We start from the raw sequence: 18,406 nt of genomic DNA, 5'->3' as shown, positions 1-18,406 counted from the left end.
CAACACGTGTGCTTTCCTTGTCCGCCTCCTCCCTCCAGGCGTGCTCTGTGCCAAGGCTGGTGCTGGCTTTGCCTCCCTGGCGTATTCAGTTTTACCCTTGTGCTAGGTCTACCTCGGCTTGCCAGGTGCTTGGCTTTGCTGATGTATGAGCTGTGTGTAAAAGGTCCTGAGCAGACTGCCATTTAGAATAATGCCTTGGCAGCTGGGTGTGGTGGCGCACGCGTTTAATCCCAGCCCTTGGGAGGCAGAGGCAGGCGGATCGCTGTGAATTCAAAGCCAGCCTGGTCTACAAAGTGAGTCTAGGACAGCCAAGGCTACACAGAGAAACCCTGTCTCCAAAAACAAAAACAAAAAACAAAAAATGTTCAAAGACCCTGGGGCTGAGATTCTAGCTCTCAATCACATCACTGTGAGGGGGGGGCAGGGGGGCAGGGAGCGGGGGGGGGCGGGGCGGGGGGGCTATTCCTGTGTCCAATATGCCACAAGGAAGCAGTAGTAAAATCCCTGGGACACATGGTGTGCTGGAGTGATTCCGTTTATTCTGTCTTCTCCTGTTTTCCAGAGAGTGAAGCTGAGACACAGAAAGGGGAGGAATGACAGACAGGCTCAGGCTTGAGGTTAGCAAACGGAGATCAAGGCTCCAAACCTGCAGATTCTCCACTATTGAGGACGCTTGCATTTGCCCGGCTGCAGCCTCTCTCGGGAGGGGAGAAGCTTTCCCCTGCCTGTATTCTCCGCCCTCCTGCGGATCCAGCCCTGACCTGCCCCACTCCCTGGAGCTAGCATGTCTGCCTCCAGTTGCTGCTGAGTGAGGTGAGGGCTCCAGGTGTCTGCCAGCAGCGTGTAGGCGGGCGCGGCCGCCTGCTGTGCACAGAACCTGCTTAGGGGAGGGAGGGTCCTCTCTCTCCTCCATCCGTTGCTCAGGTACACCAATGCTCTAAGGGTCTCCCTTCAACTGTTTCTTTTTAACTCAGTGCTTGGGATCAGGCCCAGAGCCTTGTACACGTTTTGCAAGGGCGCTAACAGGGAGCCACACACACCAGTTGCACAGGTCTTCCCGTCTGAAGAGAAGAAAAGAATGGACAGCCCTTTGGAGGAGGGAGGGAATGGGCCTCTTTGTGGCCATGACACCTCTGGAGGTGGCAGAGGTCATGGGACCAATGGGGTTAAACTCCATCCCTGAACTGACCTACTTTTCTACCTGTGCCCACATCCCCTGAGGCCAGGGTGTTGGGTGGGGCCGGCCTGGCACCCCTGCACCCACACCTGGGACTTTCCCTGATTGGAAACTCCCAGGACCCAGGCCTCCTGCCTTCCCTGCCAACTCCCACCAGCTGCCTGGGCTTCACCTTAACTCCAATCAGAGCCCCGCCAGTCTCCTGCCAATCCACATCTCTATACCCAGACCAAGGGACCCCCATCCCTGTGGGTCCACCTTTTAGGGTCCTCTTCATGAAGAATTTGGGGGGCTGGTTCAAGACAGGGTTTCTCTTTCTGTGTGTAGCCCTGGCTGTCCTAGAACTCTCTCCATAGACCAGGCTGGCCTCGAACTCACAGAGATTCAACTGCCTCTGCCTCCCGAGTGCTGGGGACAATGCAGCTGAAGAATTTTCTGACAGTGGGGCTTGCAGGAGGATGTCCCTTGTTGATCATTCACTGTGTGACATGCACTGCCCAGGCATGTTCATTATGTCATCTAAGACACATGAATGTAATCCAAGAGCTCACAGTTATCCTGTGTGTGTGTGTGTGTGTGTGTGTGTGTGGAGACAGGGTCTCTCTGTGTAGCCCTGGCTGTCCTGGACTCGCTTTGTGAACCAGGCTGGCCTCAAACTCACAGTGATCCTCTTGCCTTTCTGCTTTCCAAGCGAGTGCTGGGATTAAAGACGTGCGCCACCCTGCCCAGCTCGGTTATCCTTATTTTATGGAAGAGGGAGCTGAGAAGCAAAGAGCCTGAATGACTCGCCCAGTGTCATACAGCTAGGACATGGCTGAGGTACTCAGCTCTTGACCTTAGCAGGCTCTCTTTTGTTTTTCTTTTCTTTTTTTGTTTTGTTTTGTTTTTCGAGACAGGGTTTCTCTGTGTAGCCTTGGCTGTCCTGGACTCACTTTGTAGACCAGGCTGGCCTCGAACTCACAGCGATCCACCAGCCTCTGCCTCCCGAGTGCTGGGATTAAAGGCGTGCGCCACCACTGCCCGGCTTCTTTTCTTTTCTTTTTCTCTTCTTCTTTTTTTAAGATTTATTTATTTGTTACGTATACAGTGTTCTGCCTGCACACCTGCACACCAGACCTCATTATAGATGGTTGTGAGCCACCATGTGGTTGCTGGGAATTGAACTAGGGACTTTTGGATGAGCAGACAGTGCTCTTAACCTCTGAGCTATCTCTCCAGCCCCCCCCCCCTTTTTTTTTTGAGAAGGGTTTCTCTGTGCAGCCTTGGCTGTCCTAGACTCACTTTTGTAGACCAGGCTGGCCTCGAACTCACGGCGATCTACCTGCCTCTTCCTCCCAAGTGCTGGGATTACAGGTGTGCGCCACCACGTCCGGCTCATAGCAGGCTTTCAATGCTTTTCCTTTAGCTTTCCACTCCCTCTCTCCATGGGATGATAGACTTGGAAATTAAGTACAGTCCAATTCAGCACACGTTTATTGAGCATCTTAAATACACCAGGCACTGGCATGTACCAAAAATACCAAGGTCGCTGACCTCCAGGACTGCGGGAGAGACACGTGTGTGGACTAGGAAATGTCAACCTCAGTGTCCCAGGCTGGTCTAGTGCTTGCTGGGTAGCTCGGAGGAGCTTGAACTTCTGACTCTGAATGTGGAATTACAGGCAGGCAGCACCTGCTTACATGTGACCAGAAGGGACACAGGGCTTCACACGTGCCACCTGAGCAGGCTACCAGCAGTTATATTCCCCAGTCCAGGAGAGTATTTATCTTTCTGTCTTGTGTGTGCTGTGTGCTGCGTGTGTGCTGTGTCGGGGTGCACATAAACATACCGAGGACAAGTAGGGCACGGTGGTGCGTGCCTTGCCTCGAAGCTCCGCACTTGGGAGGCAGAAAGGGGAGGAGCCAGAGATGAAGGTCATGCGTGAGTTTGAGGCCAGCCTGGAATACCTGAGACCCTGTTTCTTTCTTTTTCTTTTTCTTTTTCTTTGTTTTTGTTTCTGAGACCCTGTTTCAAAAAAAAATCACCAAAGGATGCTGAGGAGGTAGCTCAGTGGACAAGAGTACGAGCTGTACCTACCAGAGGCCCCGAGGGAGGTGGCTCACAATTGCCTCAGCTTCCCCCCAGCTCCAGAAGATCAGACACCCTTTTCCAGCCTTTGCGAGGCGCCACACACCTGTATCTCACACACAGACACAGACACACAGACACACATAGACACTCACACACACACACCTTTCACATATAAAAGTAAAATAAATCTTCTTTAAAATGTTAATAAAAAAATAAAACTGGACTGGAGAAATGACTCAGTGGGTAAATGTGCCTCCTGCCAAGCTCAACAGTCTTAGGTCCAGACCCACACAGTGACTTGACATTTGTAATAAATATAAACAAGGAATTTTCCTGGACTCGCTCTGTAGACCAGGCTGGCCTCGAACTCACAGAGATCCACCTGCTTCTGCCTCCCGAGTGCTGGGATTAAAGGTGTGTGCCACCATGCCCGGCGCTTGTTCTTGTGTATGATGGTTTGTCCATGTGTGGGGTCTTACATATGTGTGTGTGTGCAAGTGTATACATCTATATGTACAAGTGTGTGGTGTGTGTGTAGTGTATCTCTGTGTGTATATATGTGTGTGTGGTATGTCTGTGTGTGGTGTGTGTCTGTGTATGTGGTGTGTGTCTGTGTGGTGTGTGTGGTGTGGGTGGTGTGTGTATGTGTCTGTCTGTCTGTCTGTCTTTGGTGTGTGTGTGTGTGTGTGTGTGTGTGTGTGTAGGTCAGCCACAGGTGGTATTCCTCAGGAATCATTCACAGTGTTTTTTGTTTCCTTCCTTCCTAAAGATTGTATTTGTTCTGAAGTTACATGTGTGAATGTTTCCACACATGTATGTGGACTGCCTTTGCGTGTTGCCCTTGGAGTCCAGAAGAGGGAATTGTGACGATCTACCCTGTGCGTATTAGGAACTGAACTCACGTCCTCTACAGAAGCAGCAAATGCTCTTATTGCAGGGCCGTCTCTCCAGCCCCGTTCCAGGGTGGTCTTGTTTTGTTTTGTTTTTTCAAGACAAGGTTTCTCTGTGTAGCCCTGGCTGTCCTGAACTCACTCTGTAAACCAGGCTGGCCATGGATTCAGATAACCGCCTGCCTCTGCCTCCTAAAAGCCACGCTTAAAGGTGTATGTCCATCACCATCAGCTCCTGTTCTGTGTTTTTAAATATATATATAATTTAATTAATTTTATTTTATGTGCATTGGTGTGAGGGTGTGAGATCCCCTGGATCTGGAGTTACAGACAGTTGTGAGCTGCCATGTGGGTGCTGGGAATTGAACCTGGGTCTTTTGGAAGAGCATACCATGCTCTTAGCCACTGAGCTACCTCTCTAGACCCCCTCCCCCCATTCTGTGGTTTTAAAACTGAGTCTCTCAATGGCCTAGAGTTACCAAGTAGGCCACACTGTCTGCCCAGTGGCCTCCAGAGATTTGCCTGCCTCTGCCTCCCCAGTGCTAGAATCACAGGCACGCACCACCTTATGTGGGAATCAAATAGACCCTTATGTGTGTGTGCAAACCTCCAACTGAACCTTCCTATTCATTTGTTCAATTTTATCACCTATATATGCATCCCTTAAAACCCCAGTTTTGAGCCGGGCGGTGATGGCACACACTTTTAATCCCAGCACTTGAGAGGCAGAAGCAGGCAGATCGCTGTGAGTTCGAGGCCAGTGTAGTCTACAAAGTGAGTCTAGAACAGCCAAGGCTACACAGAGAAACCCTCCAGGGGGGAAAAAAATCAATTCCCCCCTCATTATAGATGGTGGCTCACAACCATCTATAATGAGATCTGATGCCCTCTTCTGGCCCGCAGGTGTACGTGCAGGCAGAACATTGTATATATAATAAATAAATAAATCCTTAAACAAAACAAAACAAAAGACAAGTATGGTGCCAGGCACGATGGCACATGCCTGTGATCTCAGCACTCAGCGAGGCAGAGGCAGGCGGATCGCTGTGAGTTCGAGGCCAGCCTGGTCCTCAAAGTGAGTCCAGAACAGCCAGGGCCACACAGAGAGACCCCGTCTGGGAAAACATAACAAGTATGTGCCATCACATCCTTCGGGTTTATTTGTATCAAACAGTGCCAGGCTGTTTACCACAGGGCTATGCTAAGCCAAGTGTGTGGGCTAGCGCCTACAGTCCAGAACTGGGGAGGTCAAAGCAGAGAGTTCAGAAGTTCAAGGTCGTGGCCGTGGCCTACATAATGAGATTGAAGCTACCTAAGCTACAGAAGACCCCCCCCCCACCTCAAAAACAAAACAAAAACAAGCAAGGGTAACAGAAAGTTCCAGCTGGGTCAAGAATAGCAACAAGAAGCTCCCCCAGGCTTTGTTACTCTTTTTTACTTGAATAAGATCCAGGTCCCCTGCCAGGCAGTGGAGGCGTGTGCACTTTTAATCCCAGCCCTTGGCAGGCAGAGGCAGGTGAATCTCTGAGTTCCAGACCAGCCTAGACAACAGAATGAATTTCAGGACAAAGATCTAAGTCCCTGCCTGGGGCCACTCCTTAATCTCCAGCCTGTGTCATAACGAGTTTTGCCTTTGTGGGTGCTTTTCTGCTAGAAATTCCCATGGCTTGTTCTTGAGTTTCCTCCAGTCTTTCCCTGAAGGTATCTTTCATTAATATTGCAATCTCTAATATTCTTTCCCCTTCCACTCCCCTCCCCTTCTTTCCCTCCCCTCCCCTCCCTTCCTTCCCCTCTCCCCTCCCTTCCCCTTCTGTTCTCTCTCCTCCTTTACTCTTCACTTTCTTTTCCTCCCTATTGTTGGGGAGGTCCCCCATGCCGCCACACACACAGAACGACCTGTGTGAGCCAGTTCTCTTCTTCCTGAACTTGTGGGGCTTGGTGATCAGCGCCAGGCTTCCAGGCTTCCAGGCAGGAACCTTACTCGATAAGCCATCTCTCCTGCCCCTTTCCTTTCACTTTTATTTTGTAGATGTATTTTTTTAGATGTATTTATTTTTATTTTGTGTGTATGAGTGCACAACACTGGTAACAACCCCCCCCCCCCTCTTTTGCTCCTCTTTTTTCCCCTCCTTTGGTTTTTCAAGACAGGGTCTCTCTGTGTAGCCTTGGCTGTCCTGGACTCGCTTTGTAGACCAGGCTGGCCTCGAACTCACAGCGATCCACCTGCCTCTGCCATCCGAGTGCTGGGATTAAAGGCGTGCGCCACCAAGCCCGGGTTGGCACCCCCTTTCTTCTCCTCCTCCTCCTGAGATTTATTATATATACAGCGCTCTGTCTACATGTATGCCTGCACACCAGAAGAGGGCGCCAGATCTCATTATAGATGATTGTGAGCCACCATGTGGTTGCTGGGAATTGAACTCAGAACCTCTGGAAGAGCAGCCAGTGCTCTTAACCGCTGAGCCATCTCTCCAGCCCTGATTCTGGTTCCCTTACTTTTCTTTTCTTTCTTTATTTCTTATTTATTTATTTAAGACAGAGTTTCCCCTGTGTAGCCCTAGCTGTCCTAGACTTGCTTTGTAGACCAGGCTGGCCTGGAACTCACAGCGATCCGCCTGCCTCTGCCTCCCGAGTGCTGGGATTAAAGGCGTGCGCCACCACCGCCCACCTGGCTCTCTTATTCTTAACTTTGTTTTCTTCTTACCTGGGTTATTTGTGTTCATTCAGCCTCAGACAGCTCCCCCTCTTCTGCCAGGGCTTGAACACTTGCCCAGAATCCTTAGGGCGTATCCTAAGTGTTGGGCCCTGTCTAGGTTCCCCTCTCTGAGCTACCTTTCCTCTGGTGACGCTGTGCTGATGACCATAGCCCCTCATGCTCTGGATTACTGTCCCCACCCTGCCCTGCTCCTAACATCCCAGCCCTCCCTCCCTCCGTAGGAGAGGGAACTCAGCTGAGGCTGGCTCACTCCAGGAGCCAGTGCCTGATCCATAACAGGCCAGTAAATACCAGCTGTCCAAGCCAGTTGTTGGCTTCCCATAGACAGCCAGGCACCCCAACACCCACACCTGGAACTCACTCTCTCCAGAAACGTCCAGAGCCCAGGCACCCGACACTCCTACGGTCTCCCAGCAGATGTCCGTGACTCAGTCTCCTGGAGTGCTTGTACTGGGTGCGGGTGGGGGTGGGGGCTGGGGGTGGGGGCCCGAGATCATCAGGGTAGGAGAGACGCAGGCAGGTGTCAGGGCCTAGAACTGCTAGAGGGAAGGCAGGCTTCTGGAAGGAAAGGCTGGTCCAAGACCGACCGACAGGGTATTCCAGGCAGAGCTTAGTGTGAATGAATGGAGTGCTGGCATGAGCGTCCATGGTCGGACGGACGGACAGACGGACAGATGCTGTGATGGACCCCCAGCCAAAGGGAGGAGGGTGGACGAAAAGTATTGTCAGGCAGATCTAGAGAGGCCAGGTGGAGCGGTCTGAGCTCCTGCAGGATCAGCGAGGCTCAGAGTGTCTTAGGTTAATCCTGTCCCCACAGTGCACCCTCCTGTTTCACGGGAGCCCTCGCTTCCCACCGGGGGGCCCCCCAGCCTGCCCGCCCTCTCCTGCAGCCAAATGGACTTCTCCCTGGGCCTACGGTTGGGGCCTCGAAATAAGAAGGCGACCCCCCAGGAGCCTCTTCCCTCCTCTGGGCACGGACCTCCAAGTACCTCTCCCTGCTTGTCTTGTCCCCCTTCTGCCTGCGCCTGCGCCTGTCCCAGCTGCCCCCCTCCCGCCTGCCCCTCCTGCCCAGGCCTCCCTGGCTCGCCCTGCACCTGCTCCTGCCCTCCTTGCCCGGCCTGTCCTCCATCCACGTGTCCCCATACCTACTGCACCCCCTGTTCCAGTCCACCCCTGACCTACTGCCACCCCTCCGCTTGCCCCGTGTGCCCCTGTTCCACAGGCCAAACTGCCTGTCGCAGCTCCCACCCAGGCTTCAGTGGCAGCTACAGCTGGAGTCACGGAACTGCTTGGGGGCCTCGGGGCTCCACGGGCTGCTGCAGCGGCGTCTGCTTCAGGAGACAGAGGGCTTCCCAAGGGCTCTGCCTGATCATCTAGGCCCGAGAGGAGGTCGTGTCCCTCAGTAGGCGGCTCAGCGGGCCCCGGGGCTGCTTCCTCAGACAGAGCGGGGATGAGGGGTCAGGTGCACGCCTCACCCTGACCGAAGGGGACTCCTTGGACATTAGTTTCTGGCTGTGTTCCTGCTGGCTCCAGAACCTCCTCCTTTGCACTGTCTGGGATGTGTCCTTGGAGCTTTCCTCACAGCCCTTAAAGGTAAGCATGTCCTTGGCTCCTTCTTCTCTGCTGGGCCTCCAGTGAAGACTTTTGCTTGTGTCTTTTGCATTCCCAAGGGTATGACAGGCTCCTTTTCTAGAGGATTGGGGGGTCGGGTGGGATGCAGGGTTTGCACTTTGTTCAGAAGCCATTTGTTGTTATTATTATAATTATAATAATTATTATTACTACTACTATTGTTTTTTGGAGGGTTTTGTTTGTTTGTTTTGTTTTTTAATTTTATTAAATTGTTGTTTTGTTTTTTTGAGACAGGGCTTCTCTGTGTAACCTTGGCTTGCTTTATAGACCAGGCTGGCCTCGAACTCAGAGTGATCCACCTGCCTCTGCCTTCCAAGTGGTGGGATTAATCAGAAGCTATTTCTGACTCTGGATTTCCATCCATCCTCCTGACTGTGTCAAGAGTCTCTGGCCTCCTACCTCTCACTGTAAGCCAGACAAAGGAGACTGGCTGCTCTCTCTCTGACTAGCTGAGGGCTCCTGGTTGCCCCCTCCCCAGGGACGGCTTTGACATCCTTCTGAGGTCTTTTGTGTCCATCCAGGAACCTGCTGCCCGGATGCTTTGTGTTGGAGATTTTTAAACGCTCACTTAGCCTTGTGGCCTCAATCTCACGGCAGTAATCCCTTCCCTGTCCAAGACAGCCACGTTCATCTGTCTTGGGGGACAGGGGAGCTGGGGACCCTTTTTCCCTCAGGCTCTCTGTGGTCCTACCAACACGTGGGTAGTTGTAAATTCCCCCAGCGGGGTGGATGGGAGAGATTCAAAAGGCACCCAGTCACGTGGCTTTTTGCTTTTTGTTTTTCTAGTTTTTGTTTGGTTGGTTTTTTTCTGGAGCTGAGGGACCGAACCCAAGGCCTTGTGCTTGCTAGGCAAGAACTCTACCACTGAGCTAAATCCCCAACCCTGCAACAGAGTTTTATATGGCCTTATGAATTTACGGTATAGCCAGGGCTATATTTATCCTGCCTCCTATCTCAAGGCTTGTATTACAGGCATGCACCTCTCCCTTGGTCTTTTAACTTCATGTCTCAATTCCTCCTCCTCCTCCTCCTCCTCTTTCTTACGTTTTTATTTGTTTTGTGTGTATGTGTGTGGGCACTGGCATGCCACAGGGCACCAGTGGAGGCCAGATGACAGTTTCTAGGAGTCACTTCTTTCTTTCCACCATGTAGGATTCAGGTCCTCAGCCCTGCCAGCTGGTACCTGTATACGCTGTGCCATCTTGCCTTGCCAGGCCCAGGCTCTGCTTTTGTGTTATTCTGGATTTCTCTCTCTCTCTCTCTCTCTCTCTCTCTCTCTCTCTCTCTCTCTCTCTCTTGGTTTTTCGAGACATGGTTTCTTCGTGTAACCTTGGTTGTCCTGGACTCGCTTTGTAGACCAGGCTGGCCTTGAACTCACAGCAATCCACCTGCCTCTGCCTCCCAAGTGCTGGGATTAAAGGCGTGCGCCCAGCTTTGTTTTTCTCTTTGTTTTATTCATTCATTTTTGTTTGTTTGTTTGTTTTGTTTTGTTTGTTTGCCGAGACTAGGTTTCTCTGTGTAGCTTTGACTGTTCTGGACTCACTTTGTAGGCCAGGCTGGCCTGGAACTCAAACAGATCTACCTGCCTCTGCCTCCTGAGTGCTGGGATTAAAGGCGTGCGCCACCACCCCCTGGTTTGGTTTGGGTTTTTAGTTTAGTTTAGTTTTTCCGACAAGCTCTTACTCTAGCTCAGGTTGGCCTCGAACTGTGTCTTATTCTGCCCCAGCCTCCCCAGTGCTGGGGTGGTGGATGTGCCACTGAGCCAGTGCTGGGGTGGTGGGTGTGCGCCGCCGAGCCAGTGCTGGGGTGGTGGATGTGCGCCGCCGAGCCAGTGCTGGGGTGGTGGATGTGCGCCGCCGAGCCAGTGCCGGGTGGTGGATGTGCGCCGCCGAGCCAGTGCCGGGTGGTGGATGTGCACCGCCGAGCCAGTGCTGGGGTGGTGGATGTGCACCGCCGAGCCAGTGCGGGGTGGTGGATGTGCACCGCCGAGCCAGTGCCGGGTGGTGGATGTGCACCGCCGAGCCAGTGCCGGGTGGTGGATGTGCGCCGCCGAGCCAGTGCCGGGTGGTGGATGTGCGCCGCCGAGCCAGTGCTGGGGTGGTGGATGTGCGCCGCCGAGCCAGTGCCGGGCGGTGGATGTGCGCCGCTGAGCCAGTGCCGGGCGGTGGATGTGCGCCGCCGAGCCAGTGCTGGGGTTGTGGATGTGCGCCGCCGAGCCAGTGCTGGGGTGGTGGATGTGCGCCGCTGAGCCAGTGCTGGGGTTGTGGATGTGCGCCGCTGAGCCAGTGCTGGGGTGGTGGATGTGTGCCGCTGAGCCAGTGCTGGGGTGGTGGATGTGCACCGCTGAGCCTAGCTGATTCACAGAGAACGGAGGCGTCAGGATGCCTTCACCTGAGTCCGCGGATGAACCTTAGCCTCGCTAGATGTGACAGAACCAGACACTGTTTGCCCGCTGCTGTGATGAGGTCTGAAGCACTCGCCACTGCCTAGAAAAGATCCTGGACGGGCTGGAGAGATGGCTCAGAGGATGAGAGCACTGGCTGCTCTTCCAGAGGTCCTGAGTTCAATTCCCAGCAGCCACATGGTGGCTCACAACCATCTATAATGAGGTCTGGTGCCCTCTTCTGGTGTGCAGGTGTACAAGCAAGCAAAACACGGTATACTCAATAAATAAATCTTTTTTAAAAAAAAGAAAGAAAAGAAAAGAGCCTGAAATTAAACCCTCAGTGCTGCTGTGTGTGTGTGCGTGCTCACGACTGTGCACGCCCTGTGTGAGTGTGCAACACATGCCCATGACTGTGCACGTCCTGTGTGAGTGTGCCAAGCCCTCAGTGCGGCTTATGTGTGTGCGTGCTCATGACTGTGCACGTCCTGTGTGAGTGTGCAACACATGCTCATGTCTGTGCACGTCCTGTGTGAGTGTGCAAGTGCCCTTGGAGGCCAGTTATCAACCCTGAGCTTGCTCCTTGCCACATGGCCCACCTTGATTTTTTTTTTCCACCTTGATTTTTGTTTGTTTCTTTCTTTCTTTCTTTTCAATGCATTCTCTCACTAGGACCCTGCCTCTGTATCCCTGGCTCTGAAATTACACTCTTACCTCCATGCCCACAGTCTTGAGCCCATGGCTTTTGAGGATTAAAGCCATATTGTGTTTGTGTGTTGAGCCAGTCGTTTTCACCTGCTGAACTCACTCCTCAGCCCCTCGTTAACGAGAACCCAGGAGATGGAGAAACACATTAAATGGCACGAGGAGGAAGTCAGCAGACGCCGGTAAAATGTGGGCGATTTTAAAGAGAATCTGACCCAGTTACCCACATAAGTCAATGGCTGCGGGGGACATGAGGAGGGAGGTGAGCACGGCCATAGCTGAGAACCTGCGTCAGTGTCCCTGACAGAGCCCACACGTGGTGCATGCAGCCGGAGGACTGGAGGACATGGACGGCCACGTGGAACATACGGACCTCTTTTTTTTGTTCAAGATTTGGGCATGCCAACTCTAAGAAGATATTTTAGAGGTTGAGAAAGTGCCGGGCAGTGGCGGTGCACACCTATAATCCCAGCACTCAGGAGGCAGAGGCAGGAGGATCTCTGTGAGTTCAAGGCCAGCCTGGTCTACAAGTTAGTTCAGGACAGCCAGGGCTACACACAGAAACCCTGTTTCAAAATTTAAAATAAATAAATAAATAATTTGAGAAAATTAAACTGTAGGTCGGGCTGTAGTGTTTGTTTATGATACAGGGTCTCACTCTACAGCCCTGGCTGGTCTGGAACTCACAGTGACCCACCCGTCTCTGCCTCTCCAGTGCTAAGACTGTGTGGGTTACCACTCCAGCAAGTGTTCTATTGCTTTTTCTAAAGTTTACTTGCTATTTGCCTGTTTGTGCGTGTATGTGTGCACACATGCCCACGTGCACATGCCTACACACCATGCATGTAGAAGTCCGAGGATATTTTTTGAGTCTTTTATTTATTTATTTATTTTTAAGTTTTCCATGACAGGGTATCTCAATGGAGAAAGCAGGGCAAGTAAGAGTGGCAGACTCCAGAGTTGTTGGTTTAAATTACAAATGGGATCATGGAATCATGCGCTCTGCGTTGTTTGTTTGTTTGTTTTAAAGATTTATTTATTTTTATTATGTATCCAGTGTTCTGCCTGCATGTATACCTGTATGCCAGAAGAGGGCATGAGAGCACATTACACATTACAGATGGTTGTGAGCCACCGTGTGGTTTCTGGGAATTGAACTCGGGACCTTTGTAAGAGCAGGCGGCGCTCTTAACCACTGAGCCATCTCTCCAATCCTGTTTGTTTGTTTTTTTAATATGGAATGCTTCGTGAATTTGTGTGTCATCCTTGCGTAGGGGCTGTGCTAATCTTCTCCGTGTCATTCCCATTTTAGCATATGTGCTGCCGAAGAGAGGACCATGCGCTCTACAGTTGGGCATCTGAGGCAAGTAGATTTTACTACGTGGTACAACCACACAGAGCTGGAGAGACATCTCAGAGGTTAATAGCACTTCTCTTTTAGAGGGGATATGGGTTTGGCTCCCAGCACCCACATCAGGCAGTTTGTAACCACCTGTCAATTCAATTTCAGGGAGGTGAAAGCCTCTGGCCTCCAAAGGCACCTGCACACAGGTGCCACACATAAACTCAAAAGACACACACACACACACACACACACCATACACACACCACACACACACATACACACACACACAAATTAAAATGCAAACAGCAAGTATATTTACTCAGAGATTAGGTACATAATAATTATCTGATGTTAACTATTAATATGGGCCAGGATGTTCTACAGTAATTTACATGGATTAAATTAGAAATTCATGTATCTGTGAATAATTGTAGAGTATTACATTATCAATGGATGCTTTACGTATTGGGAATATAAGTGGAGAAAAAAACCCACAAACTTGCAGGGAGAAGAAGTAACTAATGAACAAACAGAAAATCCAGCCCACCACGTGGCGTTAAGTGCTATGGAGGAAAAGCAGCAAAGAGGAAAAGCGGGCACAAAGCTTGGTCCATCTCTGAAATCCCAGCACTCGGAGGTGGACGCATGAAGGTCAGGAGTTCAAGGTTAATTTTGGCTACATGCTGAGTTGAAGGCCAGTCTGGGCAACAGGAGACCTTGTCTATAAAAATATAAATAATCCAGCGGTCGTGGTGGCCCGCCTTTACTCCCAGCACTCTGAAGGCAGAGGCAGGCTGTGAGTTTGAGGCCAGCCTGGTGTATAAAGCAAGTCCAGACCAGCCAAGGCTACACAGAGAAACCCTGTTTGGGGGCGGGGTGGGGGATAATGGATATCTTTGGTTTTTGTTTAAAGATTTATTTTATTTAAAAAAAAGATTTATTTTATTTAAAAATGTGTTTATTTAATGTGTATGGGTATGTGCGGAAGTGACTCTATGCATACTAGTTTCAGTCAAGTGTCCACTCAGAAGTAAGAAGTCGGTCATAGCCCCTGGAAATGGCGTCAGAGGTAGTTATGACTCACCTGAGGGATATGAGTACTGGGAACCAAACTTGTCCTCTGCAAGAACAGTGAGCATCCTTTTTTTTTTTTTTAATTTATTATTATGTATACAGTGCTCTGCCTGCATGTACACCTGCAGGCAGAGGAGGGCATCAGATCACATTATAGATGGCTGTGAGCCACCATGTGCTTGCTGGGAATTGACCTCAGGACCTTTGGAAGAACAAACAGTGCTCTTAACCTCTGAGCCGTCTCTCCAGCCCCGTTTTTGTTTTTTGAGACAGGGTCTCTCTGTGTAGCCTTCGCTGTCCTGGACTCGCTTTGTAGACCAGTATCCACTTATTTATTGAGACACAGTCTCACTATGTAGCCCAAGATGGTCTTAAACTCTGAGCACCTTGCTCAGCCTTTCAAGAGCAAGGGTATTCGAGCCACCACACCTTGACAGGAAGTCTTTTTTAATAACATGACATTTGAACAGAAAATTGGAGGACATAAAAAGGGTAACTATCGTGTTGAGGAAGCAATGTGCAAAGGCCCAGGCAGGAGCAAGTGTAGACAGAGCAGGAGGCGGGATGCCTGTAGAGGATGAGGTCACCGGTGGGACAAAAAGCCCGCAGTCAGATGCGTAAGTAAAAGTTCACCATCCTTGGTGAAAAGAGGAGACCCTTGGAGGGTCCCCAGGACGTAATATTGAGGCTGGAAGAAACAATTTTTTTCTGGGTGGGGGACTGTTTTTTATTTTTATTATTTTATTTTATTTTGTTTTTCGAGACAGGGTTTCTCTGTGTAGCCTTGGCTGTCCTGGACTCGCTTCGTAGACCAGGCTGGCCTTGAACTCACAGCGATCCGCCTGCCTCTGCCTCCCGAGTGCTGGGATTAAAGGTGTGCGCCACCACGCCCGGCTCTTTTATTTTATTTATTTATTTTTAATATGTCCACTTTACATCCCGCTTAGAGTCCTTTCCCTTGCCTCCTCCAGGTCCCACCCTCCCTCCTTTGTTCTCCACCCTCCCCTCCCCTAGTCCTCAGAAAAGGGGGAGCCCTCCTCCCCTACAAAACGAGTCTAGGAGGCCAAGGCTACAGAGACCCTGTCTGGAACCCTCCCCCGCCCCCCTCCCCAAAAAAAGACTGGAGCCTCAATCTATGTACAGCCGGGCTCCAAGTTCCCTCCTCCTCCTCCTCGTCTTCCTCCTTGTTTTGTTTTGTCCTTTGAGATAGTTTCTCTGTGTATCCGTGGCTGTCCTCGAACTCGCTGGGATCAGAGGCTCCTAAGTTCTTAACGCCACACCGCCTCCCTCAGGTGTCCGGACCACGCTCACTGCTGGCCGGGAGGTCACTATGGGAGACGCAAACCGTGGAGTAGCCGCTGCCTCCGAGGGGCTGCCGCCACCCTCCCGGGACACCGCGGGCACCCACCGGTCCGTGGGACGGGGCGCCCACCTGGAGCCCCTTTTCCCCAGCCGCTCTGCACGCCGCTCGGGGGCGGGGCCAAACGGGAGGGGCGGGGCACGGGCGTGACCTCGCCCCCGTCACGTGACCGGGCCATCATGGCGGCCGCCACGAGCCAGCCCGGCTCCCGGAAGCAGGCTGCGAGGGGCGGGCGCGCTGCTGCTGGAACCCGAACGGAGCCGGAGGAGCCAGTGCGGGGAGGGAGGGCGGCCCGGCGGCCCGGAGCCGGACGTGTCCGGAGCGTCCCCGCGGAGCGGGGCAGCAGGTGAGACGGGGACCGTGCGGGGCGGGGCGGGGACGCCAGGCTGGGCTTAGTGGATGGGGGAGGTGGGGGGCCGCGACCCGGAGGTGGAGGGAGCCCCGCGGTGCATGCGCGTGATCGTGGAGAGAGGCCCCGCGGCGCGGGCGGAAGGGATGCTCGAGGTTAGACGTGGAGGCGCTGAGCTCCAGACCTGGCTCGTCAGCGAGCATGGGAGGGAGGCCGCAGGAGAGGCCTGCAGAAGCCGTCGTGGAGGAGGGGTGCAGCCCCCCCCTTTTAGAACCTGCGGGACCGGGATTACCGAAAGGAGTGTCGTCGTCCCCCACACCCACCCACCCCCTTGCTGTGTGAGGCACGGGTGGGGCGGCAGCTCTGGCCTTTCCCACCCGCTCGCTCACCCTTCCCTGCCCTACAGAGTCCTAAGACACGACCGCCCCTCCCACCCCCCCCACCCACCCAACTGGTCCCTCCAGTCTCCGCGCTGGGGGAGTGGAGCTGCCTTCTGCTTAGACACCCAACCCCTCGACCCGTGATACCTGGATTATGGATGTGACTGTGACCGCCATTCTCTCCCCGCCCCCCCCCCCCCCCCCCCGTTTCCCCACCACCAGGTCGTCCGGGGGCCCACCATGCTGGTGACTGCCTATTTGTCTCTTGTGGGCCTCCTGGCCTCCTGCCTGGGCCTGGAGCTGTCAAGATGCAGAGCCAAGCCCCCCGGAAGGGCTTGCAGCAATCCATCCTTCCTTCAGTTTCAACTAGACTTCTACCAAGTCTATTTTCTGGCCCTGGCAGCGGACTGGCTCCAAGCCCCCTACCTGTATAAACTTTACCAGCACTACCACTTCTTGGAGGGGCAGATCGCTATCCTCTACGTCTGTGGCCTCGCCTCCACGGTCCTCTTTGGCCTAGTGGCCTCCTCCCTCGTGGACTGGCTGGGTCGGAAGAAGTCTTGTGTCCTTTTTTCCCTCACTTACTCCCTGTGTTGCATAACCAAGCTCTCTCAAGACTACTTTGTGCTGCTGGTGGGCCGGGCCCTTGGCGGGCTGTCCACTGCTCTCCTCTTCTCGGCCTTTGAGGCCTGGTACATCCACGAGCATGTGGAACGGCATGACTTCCCTACCGAGTGGATCCCGGCCACCTTTGCCCGGGCTGCCTTCTGGAACCACGCGCTGGCTGTGGCAGCAGGCCTGGCGGCTGAGGCCGTGGCCAGCTGGCTGGGGCTGGGGCCCGTAGCACCCTTCGTGGCTGCCATCCCTATTCTGGCCCTGGCCGGGGTCCTGGCCCTTCGGAACTGGGGAGAGAATTACGACCGTCAGCGCGCCTTCTCCAGGACCTGTGCCGGAGGCCTGCGCTGCCTCCTGTCCGACCGCCGCGTGTTGCTGCTGGGCGTCATACAGGCCCTGTTTGAGAGCGTCATCTTCATCTTCGTCTTCCTCTGGACACCTGTGCTGGACCCACACGGGGCCCCGCTGGGCATTGTGTTCTCCAGCTTCATGGCTGCCAGCCTGCTGGGTTCTTCCCTGTACCGCATCGCCACCTCCAAGAGGTACCACCTGCAACCCATGCACCTCCTCTCCCTGGCTGTCCTCATCGTTGTCTTCTCTCTCTTCATGTTGACTTTCTCCACCAGCCCAGGCCAGGAGAACCCCGTGGAATCCTTCATTGCTTTTCTCCTTATCGAGCTGGCCTGTGGGCTCTACTTCCCCAGCATGACTTTCCTCCGGAGGAAGGTGATCCCCGAGACAGAACAGGCCGGCGTCCTCAACTGGTTCCGCGTGCCCCTGCACCTACTGGCCTGTCTAGGGCTCCTTGTCCTCCATGACAGTGACCGAAAAACGGGCACCCGGAACATGTTCAGCATCTGCTCGGCCGTCATGGTGATGACCCTGCTGGCCGTGGTGGGACTCTTCACCGTGGTGAGGCACGACGCTGAGTTGCGGGTGCCCTCGCCCACCGGGGAGCCCTATGCCCCTGAGCTTTGATTCTCCAGGACAAGGGGTCTGGGATGAACTCTTATCCCAACTACCCACCCGTACGACACTTGGAGAACTCCGTCCTGTGGCCCCTCTTGCCAGTGTTTTGTATTGGGAAGGACATGGGGGTGACGGACTGGAAAGGTGCCAAAAGGTGACTGTGTTACTCCTGTCCCCTTTGCCGTGTGGAAATAAACACTCTAATGGGTCATTGGTTTGATTTACTTATCCTCACCTGTAGCCACCTCAGTTCCTGGTGAGGGATAATTTTTTGAAAAAGCAAACAACAACAGCAAAAACCCTGGAGATTTTTGATGTACAGGAGGGGTCACCAACAAATGCTTACTGTTTCTAATGTCTCCAGTCAAACTGAGCTGTTAACGCCTCTCCGCAGAGCTGGGTAGAAAGTTTTGGAGGCTCCTAAATCCTCTCTGGTTGTGAAGGAGAATCTTCAGTCCACGTGCAGGGGAAGATGATCTCTCGGGGCTGGGGTTGCAGGCATGTGGGGGACGCTTGCCTTGTTATATGTGCTGAGACCTGACCTCCAGTACTGTCAGGCAGCCTGTGCTTCTAGCCCCTGAGCTATCTCTCTGGGTCCCGAGGTGAAGGTGATCTTTGAGTAAGCACGTGGCCAGTGGCCAGTACGCCAGGCCAATGAACAAAGATCCAGAGGTTTGGGCTGCAACAGTGAGTACCCCATTAGAGTAAACTAAGGTCTTTCCTGTGAGAATAAACTTGCTG

The 18,406-nt window shown here is 53.1% G+C and overlaps 2 protein-coding genes across 2 annotated transcripts; both read left to right on the top strand.

The window, feature by feature from the left end:
• The first annotated feature begins 7,693 nt into the window (after window positions 1-7,693).
• Window positions 7,694-15,421, top strand: LOC311579287 (uncharacterized protein). The gene is made up of 4 exons (XM_084749721.1): window positions 7,694-8,446; window positions 12,886-12,936; window positions 13,424-13,569; window positions 15,285-15,421. The coding sequence occupies exon 1, from the start codon at window positions 7,748-7,750 to the stop codon at window positions 8,228-8,230; it is 483 nt and encodes a 160-aa protein (XP_084605847.1). The 5' UTR covers window positions 7,694-7,747; the 3' UTR covers window positions 8,231-8,446; window positions 12,886-12,936; window positions 13,424-13,569; window positions 15,285-15,421.
• Window positions 15,422-15,537: 116 nt separating this feature from the next.
• Window positions 15,538-17,874, top strand: MFSD5 (major facilitator superfamily domain containing 5). Its single transcript, XM_084749697.1, has 2 exons — window positions 15,538-15,698; window positions 16,304-17,874. Exon 2 carries the CDS (start codon window positions 16,322-16,324, stop codon window positions 17,672-17,674), a length of 1,353 nt encoding a protein of 450 aa, XP_084605823.1. The 5' UTR covers window positions 15,538-15,698; window positions 16,304-16,321; the 3' UTR covers window positions 17,675-17,874.
• Window positions 17,875-18,406: the final 532 nt, after the last annotated feature.

The sequence above is a fragment of the Acomys minous genome (assembly GCF_964271855.1).
Source record: "Acomys minous genome assembly, chromosome: 12".
NCBI lineage: Eukaryota > Metazoa > Chordata > Mammalia > Rodentia > Muridae > Acomys > Acomys minous.
Note: the sequence above shows the minus strand (reverse complement) of the source record. Positions and strands in the feature narration are given on the sequence as shown.

Excerpts from the sequence above, each read along its gene's own strand:
- LOC311579287 (XM_084749721.1), top strand. The coding sequence starts at position 7,748 with ATGGACTTCTCCCTGGGCCTACGGTTGGGGCCTCGAAATAAGAAGGCG.
- MFSD5 (XM_084749697.1), top strand. The coding sequence starts at position 16,322 with ATGCTGGTGACTGCCTATTTGTCTCTTGTGGGCCTCCTGGCCTCCTGC.